General features: G+C 50.2%; 1 protein-coding gene across 1 annotated transcript in view; it reads left to right on the forward strand.

The window, feature by feature from the left end:
* The first annotated feature begins 20,786 nt into the window (after positions 1–20,786).
* Positions 20,787–22,627, forward strand: part of AKAP9 (A-kinase anchoring protein 9) — a 102,267-nt gene continuing 100,426 nt past the window's right edge. The window contains 1 exon segment of the mRNA XM_064166940.1: positions 20,787–21,269. Coding sequence (XP_064023010.1) covers positions 21,222–21,269 — 48 coding nt within the window. The 5' untranslated portion in view covers positions 20,787–21,221.

Genomic DNA, 22,627 nt, shown 5'->3' on the forward strand with positions numbered 1-22,627 from the left:
GGGGCCCAGCACTGATCCCTGAGGGACACCACTAGTGACAGCTGCCTGCTGGATGTGGCACCATTCACCACCACTCTCTGGGTCCGGCCCTCCAGCCAGTTCCTAACCCAGCACAGAGTGTTGCCATCCAAGCCATGGGCTGACAGCTTAGCCAGCAGTCTGCTGTGGGGGACAGTGTCAAAGGCCTTGCTGAAGTCCAGATAGAGCACATCCACAGGCCTCCCCACATCCACCAAGCAGCTCACCTGATCATAGAAGGAGATCAGGTTAGAAAGGCAGGATCTGACCTTCCTAAACCCATGCTGGCTGGACCTGAGCCCTTTGCCATCCCTCAGGTGCGCTCTTATCATCCCCAAGATAACCTTCTCCATCAGTTTCCCTGGCACTGAGGTCAAGCTGACGGGTCTGTAGTTCCCAGGTTCCTCCATCCGACCCTTCTTGTGGATGGGGACCACGTTGGCCATTTTCCAGTCTCCTGGGAACTCTCTGGTGAGCCAGGACTGCTGGAAAATGATGGAGAGCAGCTTGGCCAGCTCAGATGCCAGCTCTCTCAGCGCCCTGGGATGGATCCCATCTGGTCCCATGGACTTGTGGGTGTCCAGGTGGCTCAGCAGGTCCTGAACTAATTCTTCATGAATTTCCAGGGGAACACACTGCTCCCCGACCCCATCCCCCAGTTCAAGAGGCCACTTGCCCTGAACTCCTCCCTCCTTACTGTTGAAAACTGAGGCGAAGGCGGCATTCAGGACCTCAGCCTTTTCTACATCATCAGTTATAGTATTCCCCTCCTGGTCCAGTAAGGAGTGGAGGCTCTTCTTGCCCTTCCTTTTAGCGTTGATAAATTTATAAAAGTGTTTTTTATTATCTTTCACGGAAGTGGCAGCCTAAGTTCTACCTGGGCCAGCTCCTGTGCCTTCAAGATGTGAATGCTTTGCTCTTCCAGCAGAGCAAACAGCTCTGCCACAGCTGCCTGAGACGTTAGGAACTGCAAAATACCTTCCTTCTCATCCATGCTAAATGACCTACAGTGCTGAGCCAGGTGCTCGAGAAGGCCACCAGCAGCCTGGCCTGGATCAGCACTGTTGTAGGCAGCAGGAGGAGGGCAGGGATTACCCCCTGCACTCAGCACTGGGGAGGCCACACCTTGAGTTTTGCTTACTTGAATGCAGGGTTCAGGTTTTGGGGCCCTCACTCCAAGAAGGACGTTGAGGGTCTGGAGAGGTCCAGAAAAGGGCAAGAAAGATGGGGAAGGGTCTGGAGAACAGAGCTGGGCAGGAGCAGCTCAGGGCCCTGGGGGTGTTTGGTGTGAAGATGAGGCTGAGGGCAGAGCTCATTGCTGGCTGCAGCTCTCTGAGAGGAGGCTGTAGTCAGGTGGGGTTGGGCTCTGCTCCCTGGGAACGAGTGACAGGAGGAGGGGAAATGGCCTCAAGTTGTCCCGGGGCAGGTTTAGGTTGGACGTGAGAAGAAACTTCTTAACTGAAAGGGTTCTCAAAGCCTCCACAACCTGCCTGGGCAACCTCTTCCAGTGTCTCACCAGCCTCACTATCAAGAATTTCTTCCTAATCTCCAGTCTGGAGCTCCTCTCTTCAAACTTCAATCATTCACTCTCATCCTATTACAAGGAAACTTTGAAGTAATTGACAGAATTAATGCATGATGTAAAGTAACACTTCCAAGTAGAACCAACCAAAGTTTAACATTTTTTTCCAAGGAAAGCTTTGAAAAAATACCAACTCAAAAACTATTTTCATTACAGAATAGTAAAGTAGGTGTGCACGGAAAATCATATCTGCCATTGCCCATTCCTGAGCAGCACTGACCACCACATCCAGCATTTGCAGTGAAAGAGATTCAGTGGAAACATCATCTAGTTCCATGTGACTGGCCTGACATGGCTTTCTTTCCAGAGTATCTGCAAGAATTAGCCAAAACCTCCATTTATTTACAGGCTTTCCACTGAAGCTAGCTCACACAGGTTTCCAGAACACCCAGAGGCCACCTGCAGGCAAGTCTGTTGCTGAGAAGACACTCAGGAGTTTGCATCCTGACCGAGAGCTGTTAGGCAATGAAGCTGGGAAGCCTTCACTTTTCAGACAGAAAAGGAGCAATTATTTCCAGCCACCACAATTTAAAATTTGAAAGCATAACTTTCCAAGTCTCCAGCAACTCCAACTCTTCTCCTCGAGACAGAGGTGGCTGTATGGCAGGAAGGCCAATCGGACTCTGCTAAGATCTTGGCTATGGGTTGCCTATCATCCGTGTCCCCGTCAGCTTCCAGCACAGCCTCACATCTATTGCTCAGAGGCACCTGGGGAGGTGAGGCAGGCATGGAGGCTGCTGCCCTTCTGCTACTGCCATGAGCTTGCCTCCAATCCTTTAATTTGGGCTTCTGTCTGACACCTGACAGGGACAGGATACCAGGGCCCTTTGATCCTGGCTGCTCCCATTTCCACCAGTGCATCTCCCTCTCACACTGCAGCCTGGCTCCGCCAGTGCATCTCCCTCTACACTTCCTCAGCCTTTCGAGCTCTTGGCCCAGCTCCGCCGGCAGGCCGAGCCGCTCCTTCCCCGGCCCGGCCAGCCCAGCCCAGGGCTGTGTCTGCAGCCGCCACGCCAGGCGCGGGCTCTGCTCCCCTACCTGTGTGCCTGCGGCCGCCGGCCGACTGCTGACAACTGCTGCCCGGCTCGCAGCCATCGCCGCCGCTGCTGCCGTGTGCCTGACCCCGCGCAGTGCCGCGGCTCGCCCGCAGGGCTCGGCGGGGCCGCTCCGGTCCGGCCTCGGTCGGGGCCTGGGGCCCGCAGCCGCCCGCGGCCTGAGGCGCTCCGGAGCCCGCGGAGGCTGCGGCGGCGCCCGGCCCGCGCCCGCCTCTGGCAGGTTTGTGTAATCCTCTGACGGGGGAAGTTGTTCATCCACCGCATGCCGCGAGCAGTAGCTGTGCAACCTGAAAGTAAAGGTGAAGGAGGCCCCGCTCCAACCCAGAGCCTGCGAGAACTCGATCCTACCTGTGCGCTGCTGGAGGCAGAACGTCCCAGCGTCGAGCACAGCCACGGAGCGGCAGGACGAGGGCTGAGGGACTGAGCTGGGCCGCGAGGAAGCAGTTCCTGCCCAGGAGGGTGGGGAGCCGCTAGGACAGGCTGCCCAGAGGAGCTGTGGCCGTGGCAGCCGCTGGGACAGGCTGCCCAGAGGAGCTGTGGCCGTGGCAGCCGCTGGGACAGGCTGCCCAGAGGAGCTGTGGCCGTGGCAGCCGCTGGGACAGGCTGCCCAGAGGAGCTGTGGCCGTGCCAAGCCTGGCAGTGCTCAAGGCCGGGCTGGAGGAGGCCCTGTGCAAGTTGTGCTGCTGGGAGGTGTCCCTGCCCATGGCAGGGGGCTGGAGCTGGACGGCCTCGAAGGACTTGATGGACTTCCAACCCATTCCAGAATTCTGTGGTATCTCCAATGATGACATAGAACCAATCTGGAAAGTGATATGTGACCTAAGCAAAAGTACAAGGGGATAAAAGGAAAAATAGAAAAATAAAATAAATGAAGGCATCGAAAGGAAAAGACAAAGGGAAATGAAAGGAAGAGGTGAAAAGAGGAAAAGAAGGAAAAATGGGGGAAAAAAAGGAAAACAATATTTTATGCTTCAGATTTTTGCATTTCTTATGAATCCTGCTTATTTAAATCAGGCTTTGGAAACCTTGCTGTAGCTTCAGACTGTAAAGCAACACTTTGCAATGCTAAAGAAATTTGCTTTTCCAGTACTAATCCAGATCTTTTTTTAAAGCCTGCTTAAGCAGGCAGACTTCTTCTGGACCATCTCACGTTCTGTGGCACCGTTAGCTGCTTCATTGTCCTTCCTACACACAGGCACATTGTGTCCGGAGCAGAGCGAAACAAGAACCACATGCTTCATATAAACAGTTTGCTGCCTTGCATATAGAAGGTGCTCAGCTGTAACTGCTATGAAGGAATAAAGCTAAAGGCAACAGTCAGTGGAAAACTCAGCAGTTTAGTAGGAAGCAACATAAACAATTAGCCATTAGTATGGACAGAAGTGGACAGCAGAGTAGCCGCTACAAGAGGGGAAAAGATTTTGTTAAGCTTTCAGTTGAGGCCTCACCCAGCTGTCGTTGGAGTCCTGTTTAAAATACACATGCAGGGCCCTAATGGAACTAGTGTCAAACCCTAGACACGCAGAGTGCTTGAAGGGGGCTACAAGAAAGCTGGTGGGGGACTTTGCATAAGGGCTGGGAGCGATAGGACAAGAGGGAATGGATTGAAGCTTGAGAAGAGATTTAGACTGCAGATGAGGAAGAAATTCTTGAGAGTAAGGGTGGGCAGACACTGGCACAGGTTGCCTGGGGGGTCTGTGGCTGCCTCCTCTCTGGAGGTGTTCAAGGCCAGGCTGGATGAGAACTGGAGCAAGCTGTGCTGGTGGTAGGTGTCCCTGCCCATGGCAGGGGCCTGGGGCTGGATGATCAATGATATCCCTTCCAAACCAAACCATTCTATGAATCTATGGATTTTTGTGGAATCACAGAACCCAAAGGTATCAGTAAGAAGAATTTGTCCTTTCCTCATTCCATAAGTTTGTTGAACTAATTGTTTACATTTCAGTTGTTCAAAATGAAAGACAAGATTTTGATCTTAATTGCATCTGGTAAAACACAGAGTAACTCTGCTAAGATAAGCTCTGTTACCTCATCTTGCTAAGTAAACTTCAGCAGAGCTCCCCAGATTTATCATGGTGCAACTCAAAGGCTGACTCTGTCACAAGCCAAGCCTCATTCTTCACACATAAGATACTCATCTGACTCCAGCTTGCTCTCCTCAGTGTGGTGCTTGAATCTCAGGCAGCTACACAGCAGCTCCTCAGCTTCCCTCCAGCTCCAGGATCCCATATCAGATACATGTGTTTAGACTACTGGTAAATGGTATTTGGCAGATTGGGTCCTGGATGGGGAGAGAAGGAGGAACACCTGTTCCAGTGTCTCACTGTAAACAATTTCTTCTAATCTCCATTCTGTCTCCCCTCTCCCAGCTCAGAGCCACTGTCCCTCATCTTGTCACTGCAAGCCCTTGTCAAAAGTCCCTCCCAGTTCTCCTGTAGCCCACTTAACTTATTGGAAGGCTGCTTTAAGGTGTCCCTGGAGCCTTCTCTTCTCCAGGCTGAACAAACTCCCTCTCAGCCTGTCCCCATCTGATCATCTCGGTGGCTTCCTCTGGACCCTCTCCAGCAGCTCCAGGTCCCCCCTGTGCTGAGTGCCCCAGAGCTGGAGGCAGTGCTGCAGGTGGGGTCTAAGCAGAGCAGGAGGCAGGATTTTTAAACATTTTCTGCAATAGGCTTGCTCACAACTGTTGAGTTTTCCATGGTGGTAACCATGGCAATCTACTGTAACTTCAGTGGATGGTCTCGGTGGAATGTATTTTCCTCCCAAAAAGAAAACTAAACTTTAAACACTGATAAATGGTTACTGTTTTTTTTTTTTGGGGGGTGGGTTGTGGGTTTTGGGGTTTTTTTGTTGGTTGGTTGGGATTTTTTTGTTTGTTTTGGTTTGTTTTATTCCCTAGGCTAACAGTCATACACAGGTGAAAAAATGGGAGGCAAATGAAAACCAAAATGTTTTCAGAATGACAACCCCAGTAGTTCCATATACAGAGCAGCTTTGGAAGTACTTGCTGTAATGATCATAGAATCATAGAATCATAGAATCAACCAGGTTGGAAGAGACCTCCAAGATCATCGAGTCCAACCTATCACCCAGCCCTAGCCAGTCAACTAGACCATGGCACTGAGTGCCTCATCCAGTCTTTTCTTGAAGACCCCCAGGGACGGTGCCTCCACCACCTCCCTGGGCAGCCCATTCCAATGCCAATCACTCTCTCTGTGAAGAACTTCTTCCTAACATCCAGCCTATACCTACCCTGGCACAACTTGAGACTGTGTCCCCTTGTTCTATTGCTGGTCACCTGGGAGAAGAGGCCAACCCCCACCTGGCTACAATGCCCCTTCAGGTAGTTGTAGACAGCAATAAGATCACCCCTGAGCCTCCTCTTCTCCATGCTCATAATGATGCTTTCTGAAAACTTTTTGCAGTATAAGGAAGCTGCTGAAGGCTCTGGAGAACAGGGCTGGTGAGGAGAGGCTACGAGTACTGGGGTTATGTAGTTTGGAGAAGAGGAGGCTGAGAGGAGACCTCATTGCTGAAGGGGGCTGGAGCCAGATGGGGTTGGTCTCTTCTCCCTAGTATCAGGTGATAGAAGGAAAGGAAATTGCCGGAAATTGCACCAGAAGAGGTTTGGATTGGAAATTGGGAAAAAAATTCTTTGTTGCAAGAGTGGCCAGGGACTGGCAGAGGCTGCCCAGGAAGGTGGTGGAGCCCCCATCCCTAGAGGTGTTCCAGAAAGGTGTGGCCATGTCACCTGGGGACATGTTTTAATGGCCATGTTGGTGTTGGGTTGTTAGTTGGACTGGATGGTCTTAGAAGGCTTTTCCAACCCAAACAATTCCATGCTGCTGCGATCTCCAACAGCAAGTTCTCCTTGGGCCAGCAATGTGCCCTTGTGGCCAAGAGAACCAATGGCATCCTGGAGTGCATCAAGAAAATTGTGTCCAGAAGGTCTAGGGAGGTTCTTCTCCCTCTCTACCCTGCCCTAGTGAGACCACACCTGGCATACTGTGTCAAATTCTGGGCTCCCGATTTCAAGAGAGACAGGGACCTGCTGAGGAGAGTCCAAAAGAGAGCCATGAGGGTGACTGAGGGACTTGAGCATCTCCCCTATGGAGAGAGACTAAGAGACTGTTTAGTCTGGAGAAGACTGAGAGGAGATCTGATCAATGTCTGTAAATGTCAAGTGGAGAAGACCAATCTCTTTTTGGTAGTCCACAGCAGTAAGACAAAGAGCAATGGCTACAACTGGAATGTAGAAGGTTTAACCTCAACATGAGGAGAAACTTCTGTACAGTGAGGGTGACAGAGACCTGGAACAGGTTCCCCGGTGAGGTTGTGCAGGCTCCTTCTCTAGAGACTTTCAAACCCCACCTGCATGCATTCCTGTGCAGACTGCCCTAGGTGATCCTGGCAGGGGGATTGGACTTGATGTTCTCTGGAGGTCCCTTCCAACCTCTAATGTTCTGTGATTGTGTGATCTACTCAATTCATCAATTGCTGATTTGTTGTATTTACTTGATTAAATTACTAAACAACAGATTGCTTTAGAGCTAAACCAAGCTGAGTAAACCAAATGGGTCACTCTCTGTAGTTAGTCATACTTTTCATTCATAGAGATGGACTTGCTACTTTGAGATTATTTCCTACAAATGGGGGAAAAAAGACAAAGACCATAGACTGGGTTGGGTTGGGAAGGACCTTTAAAGATCATCCACTTCCAACTCCACTGCCATGGACAGGCACACTTCTTACTAGACCAGATTGCTCAAATCCTCATCTAGCCTTGCTCCAGACTACTAGAAGGTTAAGAGCCAGATTGCATCTCCATTTTACCGGGTCTGGCAAGAGGGGGCTGGGAGACAAGGGTAGGACGTCAAAGCAGAGTGAACTTTAGTTACTGTTTTATCTTCCTCTATTTCATCCATTATCTTCACCACCACAAGGGAAATTGTCTTTTAAGGACAATTAGGAAGCAGTTAAGTTTAGACCAGCCCTGTGGCTGTCCCAAAACAAATGGCTGGAAGAAGAATGACAGAAAATTGCCTCATTTTTTCCCCTACAGGAACATAATAAAAAAAGTACAGCATTAAAACCAGAGAAAGCTCAAGATTTCCTGGCTCCTAGTTTTGTCTGAAGCTCCTTCTTCTTCTTCCAGACAAAGAAGTACTTCAGAGCTTCATTTAAACTAAAAGCTTTCATGGGAATCTCCACCAGATAAGGGTATGAGTCTTTGGACTACAAATGAGGAGCTGAGCACTGCAGTTCAGCATCAGTGCCGTAAAATAGATTGAAAACCTTGTTGGAAGCTAAATCATAGTGAGCCTTTCTTCACTTTTCCTGGAGAAAAAAATACAGCTTTTGGGGAAAAATACTTGCTTCAACTTTTTACATCTCAGAGTTCTTCCCAGACTTAAGTAAATAAAACAAGCTTAAGATGATGGAAAGATTCATGTCCTGTAGTCTGCATCGTACTGATGCTAACCTGAGCCATCAACAGCCTGCAAATATGTGCCCTGACAAAAGGAAGCAGATGTGCTCTTAAGCCTTCCCTAGTGAGCTATGGGATGAGCTGTCCTCAATCATTCAGGATGTTTTCTCTGGTGCCCTTAAGTCTCTCGGTAAAAGCTGAACAGTATTTGTCATGGAATTAGACCTTCACTTGGGATCTGTGTACTTTCTAGTCCTTTGATCACATGTCTCATATTTTACATTAACTGAACCTTCATGAACTTCTGAAGAGAATCCTTGCTTCCTATTTTTCATTAGAGAGAGCTACTGGCAGGAACAATCCTCCCTTTCTCCAAGCACTCCTCTTGAAGTGTAAAGACCCACTTGCCCAGCCTGCTGAGAGGCAAACAAAATACAGTAGGTGCCAGATTTAGGCTTCTTTCAAATAACAGTTGTTAAATGTTTGGTACTTGTTGATCGGTGGCTTGATTAATTTTTCCCTGTTCTGAGCCAAGGGAGGTGAAAAAAAATCTTTAATTCCAAAAAGGAACAGAAAGAATGTTTATTATACCTTGGTTATGACACAGCTAGCATGGCTGGAGTAATGCAGATCCATAGAATGGCTTAACCTCATCCAATCTAACTGTTCTCTGCCTCCCAGAAACTTTTCAGGAATGGGTATTCAGCCACAGAATCCCAGAATCACAGAAATTTAAAGGTTGGAAGGGACCTCCAGAGATCATCAAGTCCTACCTCCCTGATGAGGCAGGATCACCCAGGGTAGTTCACACAGGAACGCATCCAGGCGGGTTTTGAAAGTCTCCAGTGAAGGAGACTGCACAACCTCTCTGGGCAGCCTGCTCCAGTGCTCTGTCAACCTCAGTGCTGCCAGCTCCCTGGGCAGCTTGTGCCAGGCTCTGAGAACCCTTTCAGTCAAGGAGATTCTTCTCATGTCCAGCCTCCTCTGGTGCAACCTCTTCTGTCCCTTGTTCCCAGGGAGTAGAGCCCAACCCCAGCTGGCTGCAGCCTCCTCTCAGGGAGCTGCAGAAAGGAGTGAGCTCTGACCTCAGCCTCCTCTTCTCCACACTAAACACCCCCAAGTTCCTCAGCTGCTCCTGCCCAGCCCTGTTCTCCAGATCCTTCCCCAGCTTCCTTGCCCTTTTTTGGATCTGTTCCAGCCTCTCAATGTCCTTTGTGGAATGAGGGGCCCAAAACTGAACCCAGGACTCATGGAGTGGCCTCCCCAGTGCTGAGTGCATTATAGCTTTGCCAAGTCAAGAACTGCAGCTGGATCTGTTTAACATTTTCTCAAGCATCCAGCTTTTCCTTTCCCTCTGCCACCAATGTTTTGTGATTAGAAAATGCTTTCTTCTTCAAGCCTAGCCATGCTTTCACGGCAATGTTTGGGTGAACTCAGTGACACAGAAGATAAATGAGAGCTGCCTGTCGTTTAAGGAAAAGGAAAAATGCAGTTAAAAAGTTCTTCATAACTGTGTAGAGAAGCAGACACACAGATGGTTATCTCAGTTATTTTCATCAAGTGGTCTTTTTGCCCTCAAATAATCCATCTGTTTCATGAAATAACAATGCTCACTTCCTCCCGTCTCCTCCAAATTCCATGTGTAGCCCCCCCAAGTCAGTTCTCTAGGAAGCACAATCCGACAGTTTATATAAACCACGATGAACATGAAGATTGCAGTGGAGTCACAAAATCTGAATTTAAGTTGCCTGGTGGTTACTGAATTGCCAGCAGTTCCACCAGGGTTTTCCCTAGGCAGGGTTTCTACACAGCCGTTCATGGGACACGCTGTAAGGGCTCCGGAGTTGCTCCCGGCTGCGCTCTGCTCTCCAGCGCTGGTGCTCGGGCTGCGGTCAGCGCTACGCTCGCTCCACCTAGCTGCCAACAGCAGCACACAGCTGGGCAGCGACGGAGGCTGTCCTGGTGATGAGGACGCAGATCTGAGTCCACTGAAAGGTACAATTCTGGCCTTTTACAGAAATAACTTTTAAGACATTTTGAGCTGTGGTCTCTCTTATAAATATCTAAAGGGTGGGTGTTAGGACGATGGAGCCAGGCTCTTCTCAGTGGTGTTCAGTGACAGAACAAGGGGCAAAGGACACACACTGGAAATCAGGAGGTTCCACTTAAACAAAAGGAAAAAAAAGTCAAAAAGTCTCCCTTTGAGGCTAACGGAGCACTGTAGCAGGATGCCCAGAGAGGCTGTGGGGTTTCCTTCTCTGGAGGTATTCCAAATCCACCTGTCCGTGTTCCTGTGAGATTTGCTCTGGGTAATTCTGCTCTAGTAGAGGGGTTATAGTAGATAATCTTCATCCAGCTCCCAGCAGGCTGTGGCAAATAATAACTGACTGAAAGTACACTCCTGTATTCCACTGGCAGAGTTGTAGCACTGCTGCACTATACAGAGGCTATGTCAAAAAAGCATTTATAGAACTGTGGAGTTGTTTCGGTTGGATCACTGAATCCAACCAGCAACCCAGCACCACCATGGCCATTCTTAAAGGTTCACAATCAAACACTGGGAAGTTGAGAAGTCTAGGAATTAAAATTCTTCAGGAAACTGAATTCACCCCTTTAGCCTGCATGTGCTGTTTCAAACCTTGATCAGATCCCTAGGAACAAGTGATAAGACAAGTGGATATGACTGCACCAGAGGAGGTTCTGGTTGGAGAGCAGGAAAAAATTCTTTGCTGCAAGAGTAGTCAGAAATTGGAACAGGCTGCCTAGGGAGGTGGTGGAGTCCCCATCTCTGGAGGTGTTCAAAAGAGGTGCAGACACGGCACTTGGAGACATGGTTTAGTGGCCATGGTGGTGTTGGGTTGATGATTTGACTCGATCTTAGGGGGCTTTTCTCACCTTAATGCTTCTGTGATATAATCTGCCAGCAGTGCGGTCCAAGAAGATGAAGCAGCAGTCTGCAGCTTTATGTACATCTGTCACAGAGTTCTCCTCCCATTCTGGGTTTCTTCCAAGCAACAACAGTATTAAACCAAACAATTGTAAGGCAGTATGTGGCATCTGCAGCAGTCGATGTTTAAGGCACCAGAGGCCTAAAGAAATTTTTATTTTGACTGGAAAATTATGTCAAATTTTGTTTTGGCTTTGCATACAAAAGAGACATTGTGAGGCTTTTAGCAGCACTTTCTCTGTGCCCTTCTTCATCTCAGAACACCACCACAAATAATTAAAACTCTTTTAAAAGGGTGCTATAAAGGTGGGATCTGCATGCCAGGGCATTAGCTCTGTTGTCATGAAACAGGCAGTGCCAGGCTGGAGAGGAGCCCTGAGGAGAGGGACTTGGGGGTGCTGCTGGACGAGAAGCTCAACACGAGCCAGCAGTGTGCACTTGCAGCCCAGAAAGCCAGCCAGAGCCTGGGCTGCATTAGGAGAAGTGTGGTGAGCAGGTGAGGAGGGAGGTGATTCTCCCCCTCTACTCCGCTCTGCTGAGTAAAGCCTGCTGCTCCCTTAGTTCTCTGCTCAGCCTAATTGATAAGTGGGGTAAAGCTGTGTTTATAGCTTAGCCTTTTCCTAACTTCCTAAATCTCTAAATTTGTCCATAACATCCTTTTGAAGAATTCCTGATTGAATCAGAATCTGTAAATAAATCTAAACTCGTTTTGTATACAATTTGGGGGCAGAGGTTTGCAGGAAAATAAAACAATTCTATTTTGTATAATTCCTGCCTCGGCCATATTAGTTCCCTGCCTCCACAGCAGTCTCTTCCAACTAAAGATATTCTGTGTGATTCCATGAGAGCTGGAGAGGAACTTCTGACAAAGGTGAGGAGTGACAGGACAAAGGGTAATGGCTTCAAAGTGGAAGTAGATGGACTGAGATGAGTCATGGGTGTGGTGAGGCACCGGAGCAGGTTGCCCATAGAAGCTAGGGGGACTTCAAGCCTGAAAGTGTTGAAAGGCAGGTTGGTTGGGGCCTTGAGCAAGCTGGTCTGGAAGGAGGTGTCCCTGCCCATTGCAGGGGGGTTGGACCTAGGTTATCTTGATGGTCCCTTCCAACTCAAACCATTTGATGATCTACTGATAACCTTCAGTGAGGTTGTGATCTTTACCCTCTCTAGTTACAACTGCTCGGTTAAGATTGCATCCTCTCCATTGCTTAAAGAGATAAAAAACACCTACTGCTTAATGGAAATGTGGTGTTGGGCTGAGCTGTAACCAGTTTGTCATCGTTTAGACTGGGTGATCTTAGAGGCCTTTTCCAACAGAAACAATTTGATTCTGCCATGATTTAATTAAATTATAACTTCTAACAACTAAAGCATTTTCCAAAGATATCTCCAGATATTCTCCTAATAATTTACTATACTAATACTCTCTGACTGGTAAGAGGGAAGCCACTGCTGCGCTGCTGTGGCTCATTCCAGGTTTTGCTCCCTGTAAATGTGTTGCAGTTGTCCGCTGGCAGCCTGAGAAGCTCTCTATAAAAGTAGCATTTAGTGCAGGTTCTCCCAGAGCCAAGGAATACAGCTGCAGCTTGGCTTGCTGGAGGATCTGTTTGCCAGCAGTAGTTCTTAGAGCCATTGTGTTTCATATGTCACACTGTCTGAAAAGCCTTGCTTGTGTTAAAATGTCTTGGTATCTTCAGTGTGTCCACCATGGGGACTGGGGTTCTATAGCCTGGAGGAGGCTGAGGGCAGACCTTATTGCTCTCTACAGATCCCTGAGAGGAGGCTGTAGCCAGCTGGGGGTTAAGCTCTGCTCTCTAGTGACAAGTGACAGGAGGAATGGAAACAGCCTCAGGTTGCCCCAGGGGAGGTACAGGTTGGACATGAGAAGAAACTTCTTCACTGAAAGGGTTCTCACAGCCTGGCAGAGGCTGCACAGGGAGGTGGCTGAATGCCCATCCCTGGAGGCATTTCTCAGAGGCAGAGCTGTGGTGCTGAGGGCCATGGCTCAGCCCCAGCTTTGGCAGAGGTGGAGAATGGTTGGGCTGGGTGAGCTTTAACAGCTCTCCCAACTGAGACAATTCTATGATTCTCTGATTCTATACAAGTTGGTAGTAACTCAAACTGTTAATTTTTACCTCAAACTGAAAAGTGTGGATGTTGAATCTTTTTATGGAGCCATCTTATGTGACGGTAACATTTCAGAGCTGAAGAAGTCCTGGAAGGACAGAATCTAGATGGTTTTCCACAGCAACCTCACAAGTGTGATGAGGGCAAGTGTTGATTCTGTTTTCCAACACCCTTGGTCCATGGCTGTTAAGAAAGGATCCATTGCATCTTGCAGACATGAATTGCTTCACAGAGCCTTGTTCTGGCAGCCAATGAAACATCTGAGCTGTACCAAGCATGCCCTTGCAGAGGTCCTCTTTGCTGCTTTGGAATCTTTGAGTTACAGCATAAGGTGGCATTTCTTGGGCTTGTGCATGAAGCTGGCTGTCCCACTTCTCTGAAATTTCCAGCAGGGTCACACAAGTCAGGAAATTACATCAGTCTCCCCGTACCAAAGTCCAGGCTGGAAGTCCTAAATTTCAGCAGACTCTCTCAGCCAGTGCCACAAAGCAGCCTGCTGATGTGAATGAAGCCTTTGTCCCAGCCTCTGAAACTCGGATTTTTCATGCTTTCTCTAAAGAACCCCACACAGCCCAGCTGCTGAATACACTCCCAAGGTGACCTTCAAAAGAGAAATGTCTCAAAAGAAATGAAATAGGAGTCGGAACAGCAGGATGGGATTCAGACCTCACAGGATTAGTGTTCCTGTATTTTAAACAGCAACTTATCTTTACTTAAAACAGCACCATGGAAAAATCTGTAAAATCACAGAATTGTTTTGGTTGGAGATGATTTCCAAGGCCCAACACCAACCCAACACCATCCTGCCTACTAAACCATGTTCCCAAGTGCCATGGCCACACGTTCACGGAACACCTCGAGGGATGGGGACTCCACCACCTCCCTGGGAAGCCTCTTCCAATCCCTGACTACTCTTGCAGCAAAGATTTTTTTTCTGACCTCCTACCTAACCCTCCCCCAGCACAGTTTCAGGCTATTTCCTCTCCTTCTATCACCTGATACAAGGGAGCAGAGCCCAACTCCCAGCTGGCTGCAGCCTCCTCTCAGGGAGCTATGAGCTCTGCCCTCAGCCTCCTCTTCTCCACACCAAACACCCCCAGGGCCCGCAGCTGCTCCTTCTCAGCCCTGTTCTCCAGACCCTTGCCCAGCTTCCTTGCCCTTCTCTGCAGCTGCTCCAGACCCTCAATGTCCTTGCTGTAGTGAGGGGCCCAAAAGTGAATCATACCCCTGAGCACCTCACCTCTGCCTCTTTCAAACCCATCCAGGGATGGGGATTCGACTGCCTCCCTGGACAGCCTGTGCCAAGCTTGAGAACCTTTTCAGTGAAGCAAACATTACTTCTGGTGGCACTCCAAAGTCTTTACCTTCTGGACAATCCTAAGATTCCTGGATGGTTTGGATTTCCTACCCAAGCTCACTGTGTGATTAGTGCATCATAGCATTGGTGGCATGATGAGTGGAAGGAACCTTACCCTTGAGTGTGCAGCCTGGCACTAGTAGCCATGGTGCCAGGAGGAGCTGGCAGCAAGTACCAGCGAGCTCCAGAACAGCTCCGATGCCTTCACACGCTGCCAGTATTTCTTTCTCAGCTGAAGCGTAGTTGGCCTTGGAGCCTTTCTGTCCTGAGCAGCAAAAGCCTATGGCTTGCCCCTGCGTCTCTGCGGTGCTTTCGCCGGAGGCTGCAGGTGGCACCATCAGCCCTGGGCGCGGCGGAGGGCAGGAATTCCACACCCTGTCCCGTGCGGGCTGGCCCAGCGCCTGCTGCAGCTGCGAGCTCTCTGATCTCTTCAAAGGACTCTTGTTGTTCGGGGCCTCAGTTAAAACCGTTTTTCTTCTGAGTCACTCCGTAGAGAAGTCTTCCAAACTGCCTGTAAGCAGAAGTAACTCCTAAAAGCAGATGGAGAGGCCGAGAGCGGCTGGGTGGCCTTGGAGCGCGTCCCCGCCCGAGCCCTGTCGAGCTTGCCGCCGTCCCCCTTGCAATTCAGCGCGCGGCCAGCAGGCGGCAGCGCAAGACAGGCGTCGGCGCCGCGGGGCAGCCTCCTGCAGCGAAGGGGAGCGGCGAGCCGCAGAGCCCTGGTGCTGCACCGCCTGGCGAAATGCCCGGGTTTAGAGCAGCAGCTGGAAATCAATTTGCCTAAAGCGCATGTTCTGGTGTGGTGACATCAAAAGCGACAGTCCTACCGGCAAGTAAGGAGCACAAGCCCCGCCAGCACAGGTGCTCGGTGGGTCAGCAGCTGGTCTTACCCTCGAAGTGCAAACAAGAGAAAAAATAATCTCTCTGAACAGGTCAACAGCAGGTCTGCTGCAATTGCGTTGCCCATCCATGCTCTGATGCAGAGAGGTGGTGGTCCGTGGAATTAAATCCAGCTGGCAGCCAGGCACAAGTGGTGCTCCTCGGGGTTCAGTTTAACATCTTTATTGATGATCTTGATGCAGACACAAAGGGTGTCAGCAGCGAGTTCCCAGGTGGCAGCAAGTTAGGCAGGTGGCAGAGTTGATCTGCACGAGGGTAGGGAGGCTCTGCAGAGGGACTTGGCTAGATTGGATCCATGGCCAATGTCAGTGGCATGAGCTTCAGCAAGGCCAAGTGCCAGGTCCTGCACTTGGGCCACAGCAACCCCAAGCATCGCCGCAGGCTTGGGGCGCTGTGGCTGGAGAGGTGCCTGGCAGAAAGGGACCTGGGGGTTGTGCTGGACAAGCAACTCGATATGAGCCAGCAGTGTGCCCAGGTGGCCAAGAAAGCCAGTGGCATCCTGGCTCGTATTAGAAACGCTGTTGGCAGCAGGAGCAGGGAGGTGATCGTCCTCTTGGACTCTGCTCTGGTGAGGCCACACCTAGAGTGTGGTGTTCACTTTGGGGCACCTCATTACAGGAAGGATGTGGAGGTACTGGAGTGAGTGCAGAGGACAACAACAAAGCTAGTGAGAGACCTGGAAAAGAGATATTATGAAGAGCAGCTGAGGAAGCTGGGGATGGTTAGTTTGAAGAAGAGGAGGCTGAGAGGAGACCTCATTGCTGTCTACGGTTACCTGAAAGGACATTGTGGAGAGGCTGCTGCTGGTCTCTTCTCTCCTCTAAAACAAGAGGAAATGGCCTCAAGCTGTTACTAGGTAGGTTTACAGTGGACATTAGGAAAGATTCTTTTACGTAATGAGTGGTCAGGCACTGGAATGGGCTGCCCAGGAAGGTGGCTGAGTCACCAACTCTGGATGTGTTTAAAAGTCATTTGGATGCAGTAATTGAGGATATGGTTTAAGGGTGAACTTTGTGGAGCAGGGATATGGCTTGGATTTGATGGTCCTGGGGGTCTTTTCCAGATGGAATGTTTCTGTGGTTCTGTGTGAGAATCATTCTGAACTCCTGCGTACAGTTGTGACTTCAGCTCTACAGAGCACTGTAACAGCTCTACGCATCTCTGATATAAACACCTGATCTGGGGTAGAAGTTAATCTCTTGTGCCCACCTCAACTAGCAAATGCCACTTTGATGCTTCCAGAGCACTTTCCTAATTAGTTGCATTAGCTGCAAACTTCCTTGAATTACATCCCTTAATAGATTATGCCTGCTGAATAAATTATTCATCTCACAGAGCTTCTCAGCTTCTTCCTCGCTGCAGTATTTACAGCAAAGCAGCAACCAGCTACCACAGCATCTGTCTTAGTTACATTATAAGGAATAGGCTCAAATATGCCTAAAAAAAAAGGAAAAATAAACACAGAGCTTTTTGTCAAAGTGCAAGACATAAAACTCCAGGATTCAGGAAACAAGGACACTCATGGAATCCTGGAATGGGTTGGGTTGGAAGGCACCTTCAAGATCATCAAGCCCCTGCCCCCACAGGCAGGGACATCTCCCACCAGCACAGTTTGCTCAAGGCCTCATCCACCCTGGCCTTGAACACCTCCAGGGAGGAGGCGGCCACAGCCTCCCTGGGCAACCTGTGCCAGTGTCTTCCCAGCCTCACTCTCAGGAACTTCCTCCTCATCTCCCAGCTCAAAGGCATTGTCCTCGTCCTGTCACTGCAAGCCCTTATAAAAATGCCTAATTGATATTTTTTACCTTGTTAATTTGGCTCACTTCTCCCTTGTTGCTGTCAAAAGCAGTTTGTACATGAGTAATTCAGGTGAATTCAAGGAGTGCTAGAAAGTGAACATATGTTTAAAGCAGCTATCAGCCTGGTTTTGGGTCACTCTCTTACATTTTTAGACAAGTGGCCATTATTGGTCAATCTGAGACCTGAGCAAGCAGGATCAATGCCTTCTGTACCTGGAAGCTTACCTGGCTGCCCAAGCTGGAGCTTCCCCCTGGCTTGCCCTGTAGAAATGATAACATTGAAATAGGTGAAGTAGGACACCACACTGCACCGATTTTTTGTTCCTAGGAGAGAAAGTCCTGTTCTTCCACTGCTGAGAGAATATGGAAATACTATTTCCTGCAGTATTTTATTCAGAGGTTATTTCTACAGAGCTCTCTTATAGTTTGTCACTCTGATTTTCATCACCTCCATTGTCATGAATTGGGCCTTTAACCAAAGTCCATTAGAATTACATGGATAAAATCTGTGAGAGGAAAACTGGCCCAGCAGTTCTCAGCCTTAGCTGAAGAGCCTCTTTAATTATGCCATTTGGGAAGTTTGTAATTACCTTCTAAATGGGGTAGTTAGTGGTCAAGAATTTATTATCACTGCATCATGCACGTGTGAAATTTTACTGACACCTAACAGCATGATCTGTGCTGGTGGCCTCCACCAGCCAAGAGGAACGTCACTGCCACTCAAGATGATTGGAGGTGTCCTCAGGGGCCTTTGCAGTCATGTTGCACAGGCTCTGCATGGAGTGTTGGCTTTTACTGACAGGAGACATTTTAAGGCATGAGCACGAATCAGTGTATTTCTAGGAAAAAAACCCAACTCCTTAATTCTTGTTTTAGTGCTCTTAATTTTCATTTCATAATGAGCTTTCATTTCCATTTGCTGCTTTTCCTCCAGTGAAACTGCACAGCTCAGATGCATGCCTGCTTCTGGCATGGAACAAAGCATGGCACAGACAGTTGTCAGCCCTGGCTGGGGAGCTTCTCCTCTTCCTGTTTCCTTTTTGACTGAAGGCTGCACATGGTAAAGGTTGAACATTACTCATATTGATCAACAAATGATTTCACATTTCTCCATGAAATGCAGCATGTTTCAAGAGGGAACTTTTCCTTTTTTAAAGCAAAGTTTCATTTTTTATAAGGAAAATGCTTTAAAATTTCAGATTATAGGTTTGGCTTATTTTGGGAGAAATATGGGTGTGGAATTCTGCTAAAGGAATCCTAATGGTGGTGGTGGTGTCACTATCCCTGGAGGTGTTTGAAGAACAAGTAGATGTTGCACTTTGGGACATGCTCTATCTGGTCATGGAAGTGTTGGGTAGATGATCTTTGAGGTATTTTCCAGCCTTAATGACTTTATGATGCTTTGATTCTATTGTTTTTTTCATCTTACTGACACTCCTTTTCATCTTAGTATCCTTTTTTGTTTGGGGTTTTGTTTGTTTTTTTCTGTTTTGGGCATATCTGGTCTTTGCTGGAAAATTCTAGCAAGGAAAAAAAGTCTACTACATAACTTGTGTTTGGAAGATCAGCAGGGCCGAGACCTAAGCTAACTCAAAAAGGTTTTAGATGTTGCTTTTCACATGGCAGAATGACTCCAAATGCAGATCAGGTAATCTGTTCATAGGCAGCTGTTACCAAGGAAGGTACAGGAAAGGTTTGCCAGGAATGCCTAAGCCTGCACCATCCATCACACCGTCACAAATAGCACTGGCCTCAGGGGAACTGAAAGAGAAAGCACAACCTGAACATGTGAAACCAATTGCTGTTAGCCTTGCAAGGCACACATTTAATAGCTGGTATTTAATAATCCCAGGATATTGCTTGCATGGAATGCTGAGGTGTAGAACTGGCATTAGCATTTAATTGCCGTGTGCTTGTATTCCCCACTGCGCTTCTAACAGGCCTGTCTCAGCTCTTCTGGCATGACAAGTGTATGCCGAGCAATATAAAAAGCAGGGCTACACACCCTGTGTGCCTGGTGGTGCTGTTCTCACAGGTGACTACTGACAGGGTGAGCAGAACCGGCCTCAAGCTGCACCAGGGGGCGTTAAGGTTGGATATTAGGAACAATTTCTTTACTGGAAATTAAAGCACTGTAGAACACCAGCTTGGTAGGGACCCATCTGGCCCAGCCTTTCTAGGTAACAGTGCAGTTGAAAGGAGCTGGCCCAGCAGATTGTCAGGTTCAGTCTTCAAACTGTGCAATGCAGGGGCATCCACTGCTTCTCTTGGGAGATGATTCCAGTGTCTTATTGTTCTCATGGGGAAAATCTTCTGGAGTTCAGTGGGAATCTCACCAGCAGTAGCTTGTGCCCATCACACCTTGTCTTCTCCTTGGGACTCTTGTAAAAGGGAGTCTCCAACTTCTTGGTAGCCACCCTTTATGTACTGGTCCGTGGCAAAAAGATTCCCTCAGAGCCTTCTCTTCCCAAGGCTGAACAACCCCAACACTCTCAGCCTTTGCTCATGTGGCCGGGCTGCTAGTCCTGGCTGGGCTGACCGTACTGGTCCTTCTCTGGACACTTTCCAGCCTGTCTGCATCTTTTCTGTGCAGCAAAGACCAAAACTGCAGGTACTGCTCTGGGTATGGTCTGACCAGTGCTAAGTAGAGTGGGACAATGTCTGTCTCTGCTGGGGATGCCCTTGTTGATGCAACCCCGCATCCTGTTGGCTTTCTTTGCCTCTTCAACACACTGCTCACTCAGTGCTGAGCTTCTTGTCCACCAAGGCCTCCCAGGTCCCTTGCCACACAGCTCCTCTAGAGCCTAGTGGATCCCAGTCTGACTGCACTCCTGAGTTATGTATTCCCAGGTGCAGGACTCTGCACTTATCCTTGTTGAACTTTGTAAGGTTCTTTCTAGCCCACTCTTTCAACCTGTCCACCTGAAAGAGGGGACAGAGTGCCTTCTCCCAGGCAACCAGCAACAGAACAAGGGGACACAGCCTCAAGTTGTGCCAGGAGAGGTCTAGGCTGGATGTGAGGAGGAAGTTGTTGGCAGAGAGAGTGATTGGCATTGGAATGGGCTGCCCAGGGAGGTGGTGGAGTGGCTGTGCCTGGAGGTGTTCGGGCAAAGCCTGAATGGGGCACTTAGTGCCATGGTCTGGGTGATTTGATAGGGCTGGGTGCTAGGTCGGGCTGGATGAGCATGGAGGTCTCTGTCAACCTGCTTGATTCTATGATTCTAAGAGTGGCCAGGCGCTGGCACAGGCTGCCCAGGGTGGAATAGCCGTGCCTGGAGGTGTTCAAGAAACCTGTGGCCATGGCAACTGGGGACGTGGTTTAGTGGTGTTGGGTTGATCCCATCTTGGTGGGCTTTCCCAACGAAACTGACTCCGTGACTCTGCCAAGGGGCTGGAACTGGATGATCTTTGAGGTCCCTTCCAACCTAAACCATTCTATGATTCCCAAGCTTTAGATCCACGCCATAAGAATCTTGAAACCGGCCGAGGCCCGCAGAGGAGCCAGAGACACGGCAGCAGCGGGGCCGGTCTGTGCGGCAGCAGCCGGCAGCGCGCCGGCAGGCCTCGGGTGCCGCCCCCTCAGCCCTTTGTGCGAACGAACCGCGGGGTCGGCCCTTCGCCAGCTGCAGCTCCTTCGTGGGAAGAGACCCTCCCCGCCCTGCCGCCCGCCGGAGCGAGAAGGAGTGTGGAAAGGGCAGAGCCTGCGGCCGCGCCCGCGGCTGCCCGCCGGATCCGCAGGGCTGCAAACCCACCCGCCCGACAGCGGCTGCGGCGGGCCCGGCCGGGAGGAGCGGCCGGCGGCGGGAGGAGGGGCAGCGGGGCCGCGCGTCATCTTCCCCGGCCGCGTGTTTACGTGGAGATGAAGATGGCGGCGCCGGTGGCCCCGCCGCGCCTGCTCTGGGTGCTGTGAGGCGGGACGGGACGCCGAGACTGTGCGCTCCGGCTGAGGGAAAGGGCCGGCGCCGACCCCTTGTCCTGCCGCCCGGTGAGGCTTTGCTGTCCCGCACTGCCGCCATGGAGGACGAGGAGCGGCTGAAGAAGCTGGAGGCAGGGAAAGCCAAGGTGAGGAGCGGGCGGCGGCGCGCAGCGCGGGGGGGCGGCGCGGGGCAGGCGGAGGGGGGCTGTGGCGCGGCGCGGAGCTTCGGCGCGGAGCTTCGGCGCGGAGCCCCGCCGCGAACAAAGCCTTGGGCGGGGGAAGCGCTTTGTGCTTTCCGGGCCGGCTGCGGGCGGTGGGCGACTGCGGGCCCCTCGGCAGGTGCCCGTCGCAGGGCAGGGCGGTGCGGGTCCCGCTCCGCTGCAGGAAGGGCCAAGGAGGAGGAGGAGGCCGTTGTCGAGTTGTCTGTAGGCACCGGGAGTCACCCGCGGAACCTGCCGTGAGCGCTGGCGGCCCCTCGCTGCCCCGGGGGCTGTCAGGCGGCTCAGACGGTGCTCTGCAGCTTACCGGAGCCGTAATCGGGGAGCTTAGCATTTTACTCTTTAAGCGAGCTCAGGACAGCCCTGCCGCATGAGTGCTTTTGCCTTCGGGGCCTCCTCCAGTCTAGAGAGATCTCTTTGTTGCTTCAAAGAAAGCTTTGATGTGGTCAACGAGATAAGGTAATTAATGGCATTTGTAGGGAAATAGTAAAATTAGGGGTTTGAGATTAGTTATCGTCTGGATACTTCCAGCAGCCATTGCTTTGTAGGCATCTAAAGGGTGAGTGTCAGGGGGACGGAGCCTGGCTCTTCTCAGTGGAGACAGGACAAGGGACAGTGGACACAGACTGGAACCTAGGAGGTTCCACATAAACATAAGGAAAGAGTTCTTTGCTTTGAGGTGGCAGAGCCCTGGAGCTGGCTACCCAGAGATTTGAAGTCTCCATCTCTGGAGACGTTCAGACCCTATCTGGGTGTGTTCTTCTGGAATTTGCTCTGGGCGACCCTGCTCTAGCAGGAGGGTTGGACTCAATGATCTTCAGAGGTACCGTCTAATTGTCACCATTCTGTGATTCTGGTTGTGGAATGCTAAGCTCACTAGCTTGTAAGTCAGCCATTCATGCTGAAGATGCACCTGCAACTTAGCAGGAGCCAAGAGTACAGGCAGAGGATGAGCTCTAGATGAAGCTCTGAACGGTCTTCACTGGCTTGTGTGGTCTATGGAGAAGAGAGTGCAGCCAACAGAATGTTGTGATTCAGTGTTTTGCTGTGTGAGGCAGAACCTTGCAGAGTGCTTCTGCCTGTTTTGAAGGAGTGTTTAGAATGTACGTTAGGGAACTCTCCTAGACAGAGCCGTGTGCTTGTGTAGGAAACCTTGTTCTGAAGAGCTTAGAGCAAGAGTGGTGTTTACAGGAGATTGTGCAGCACCGTGCAAGGGCGCTGGGACACAGCAGGCCCTGGTGGCAGTATGTTCTGTCACGCCCTGCTTGGCGGATTCTTTGGCAAAA

This window comes from Pogoniulus pusillus, chromosome 28 (assembly GCF_015220805.1).
Source record: "Pogoniulus pusillus isolate bPogPus1 chromosome 28, bPogPus1.pri, whole genome shotgun sequence".
In the NCBI taxonomy this organism is placed as follows: Eukaryota; Metazoa; Chordata; class Aves; order Piciformes; family Lybiidae; genus Pogoniulus; species Pogoniulus pusillus.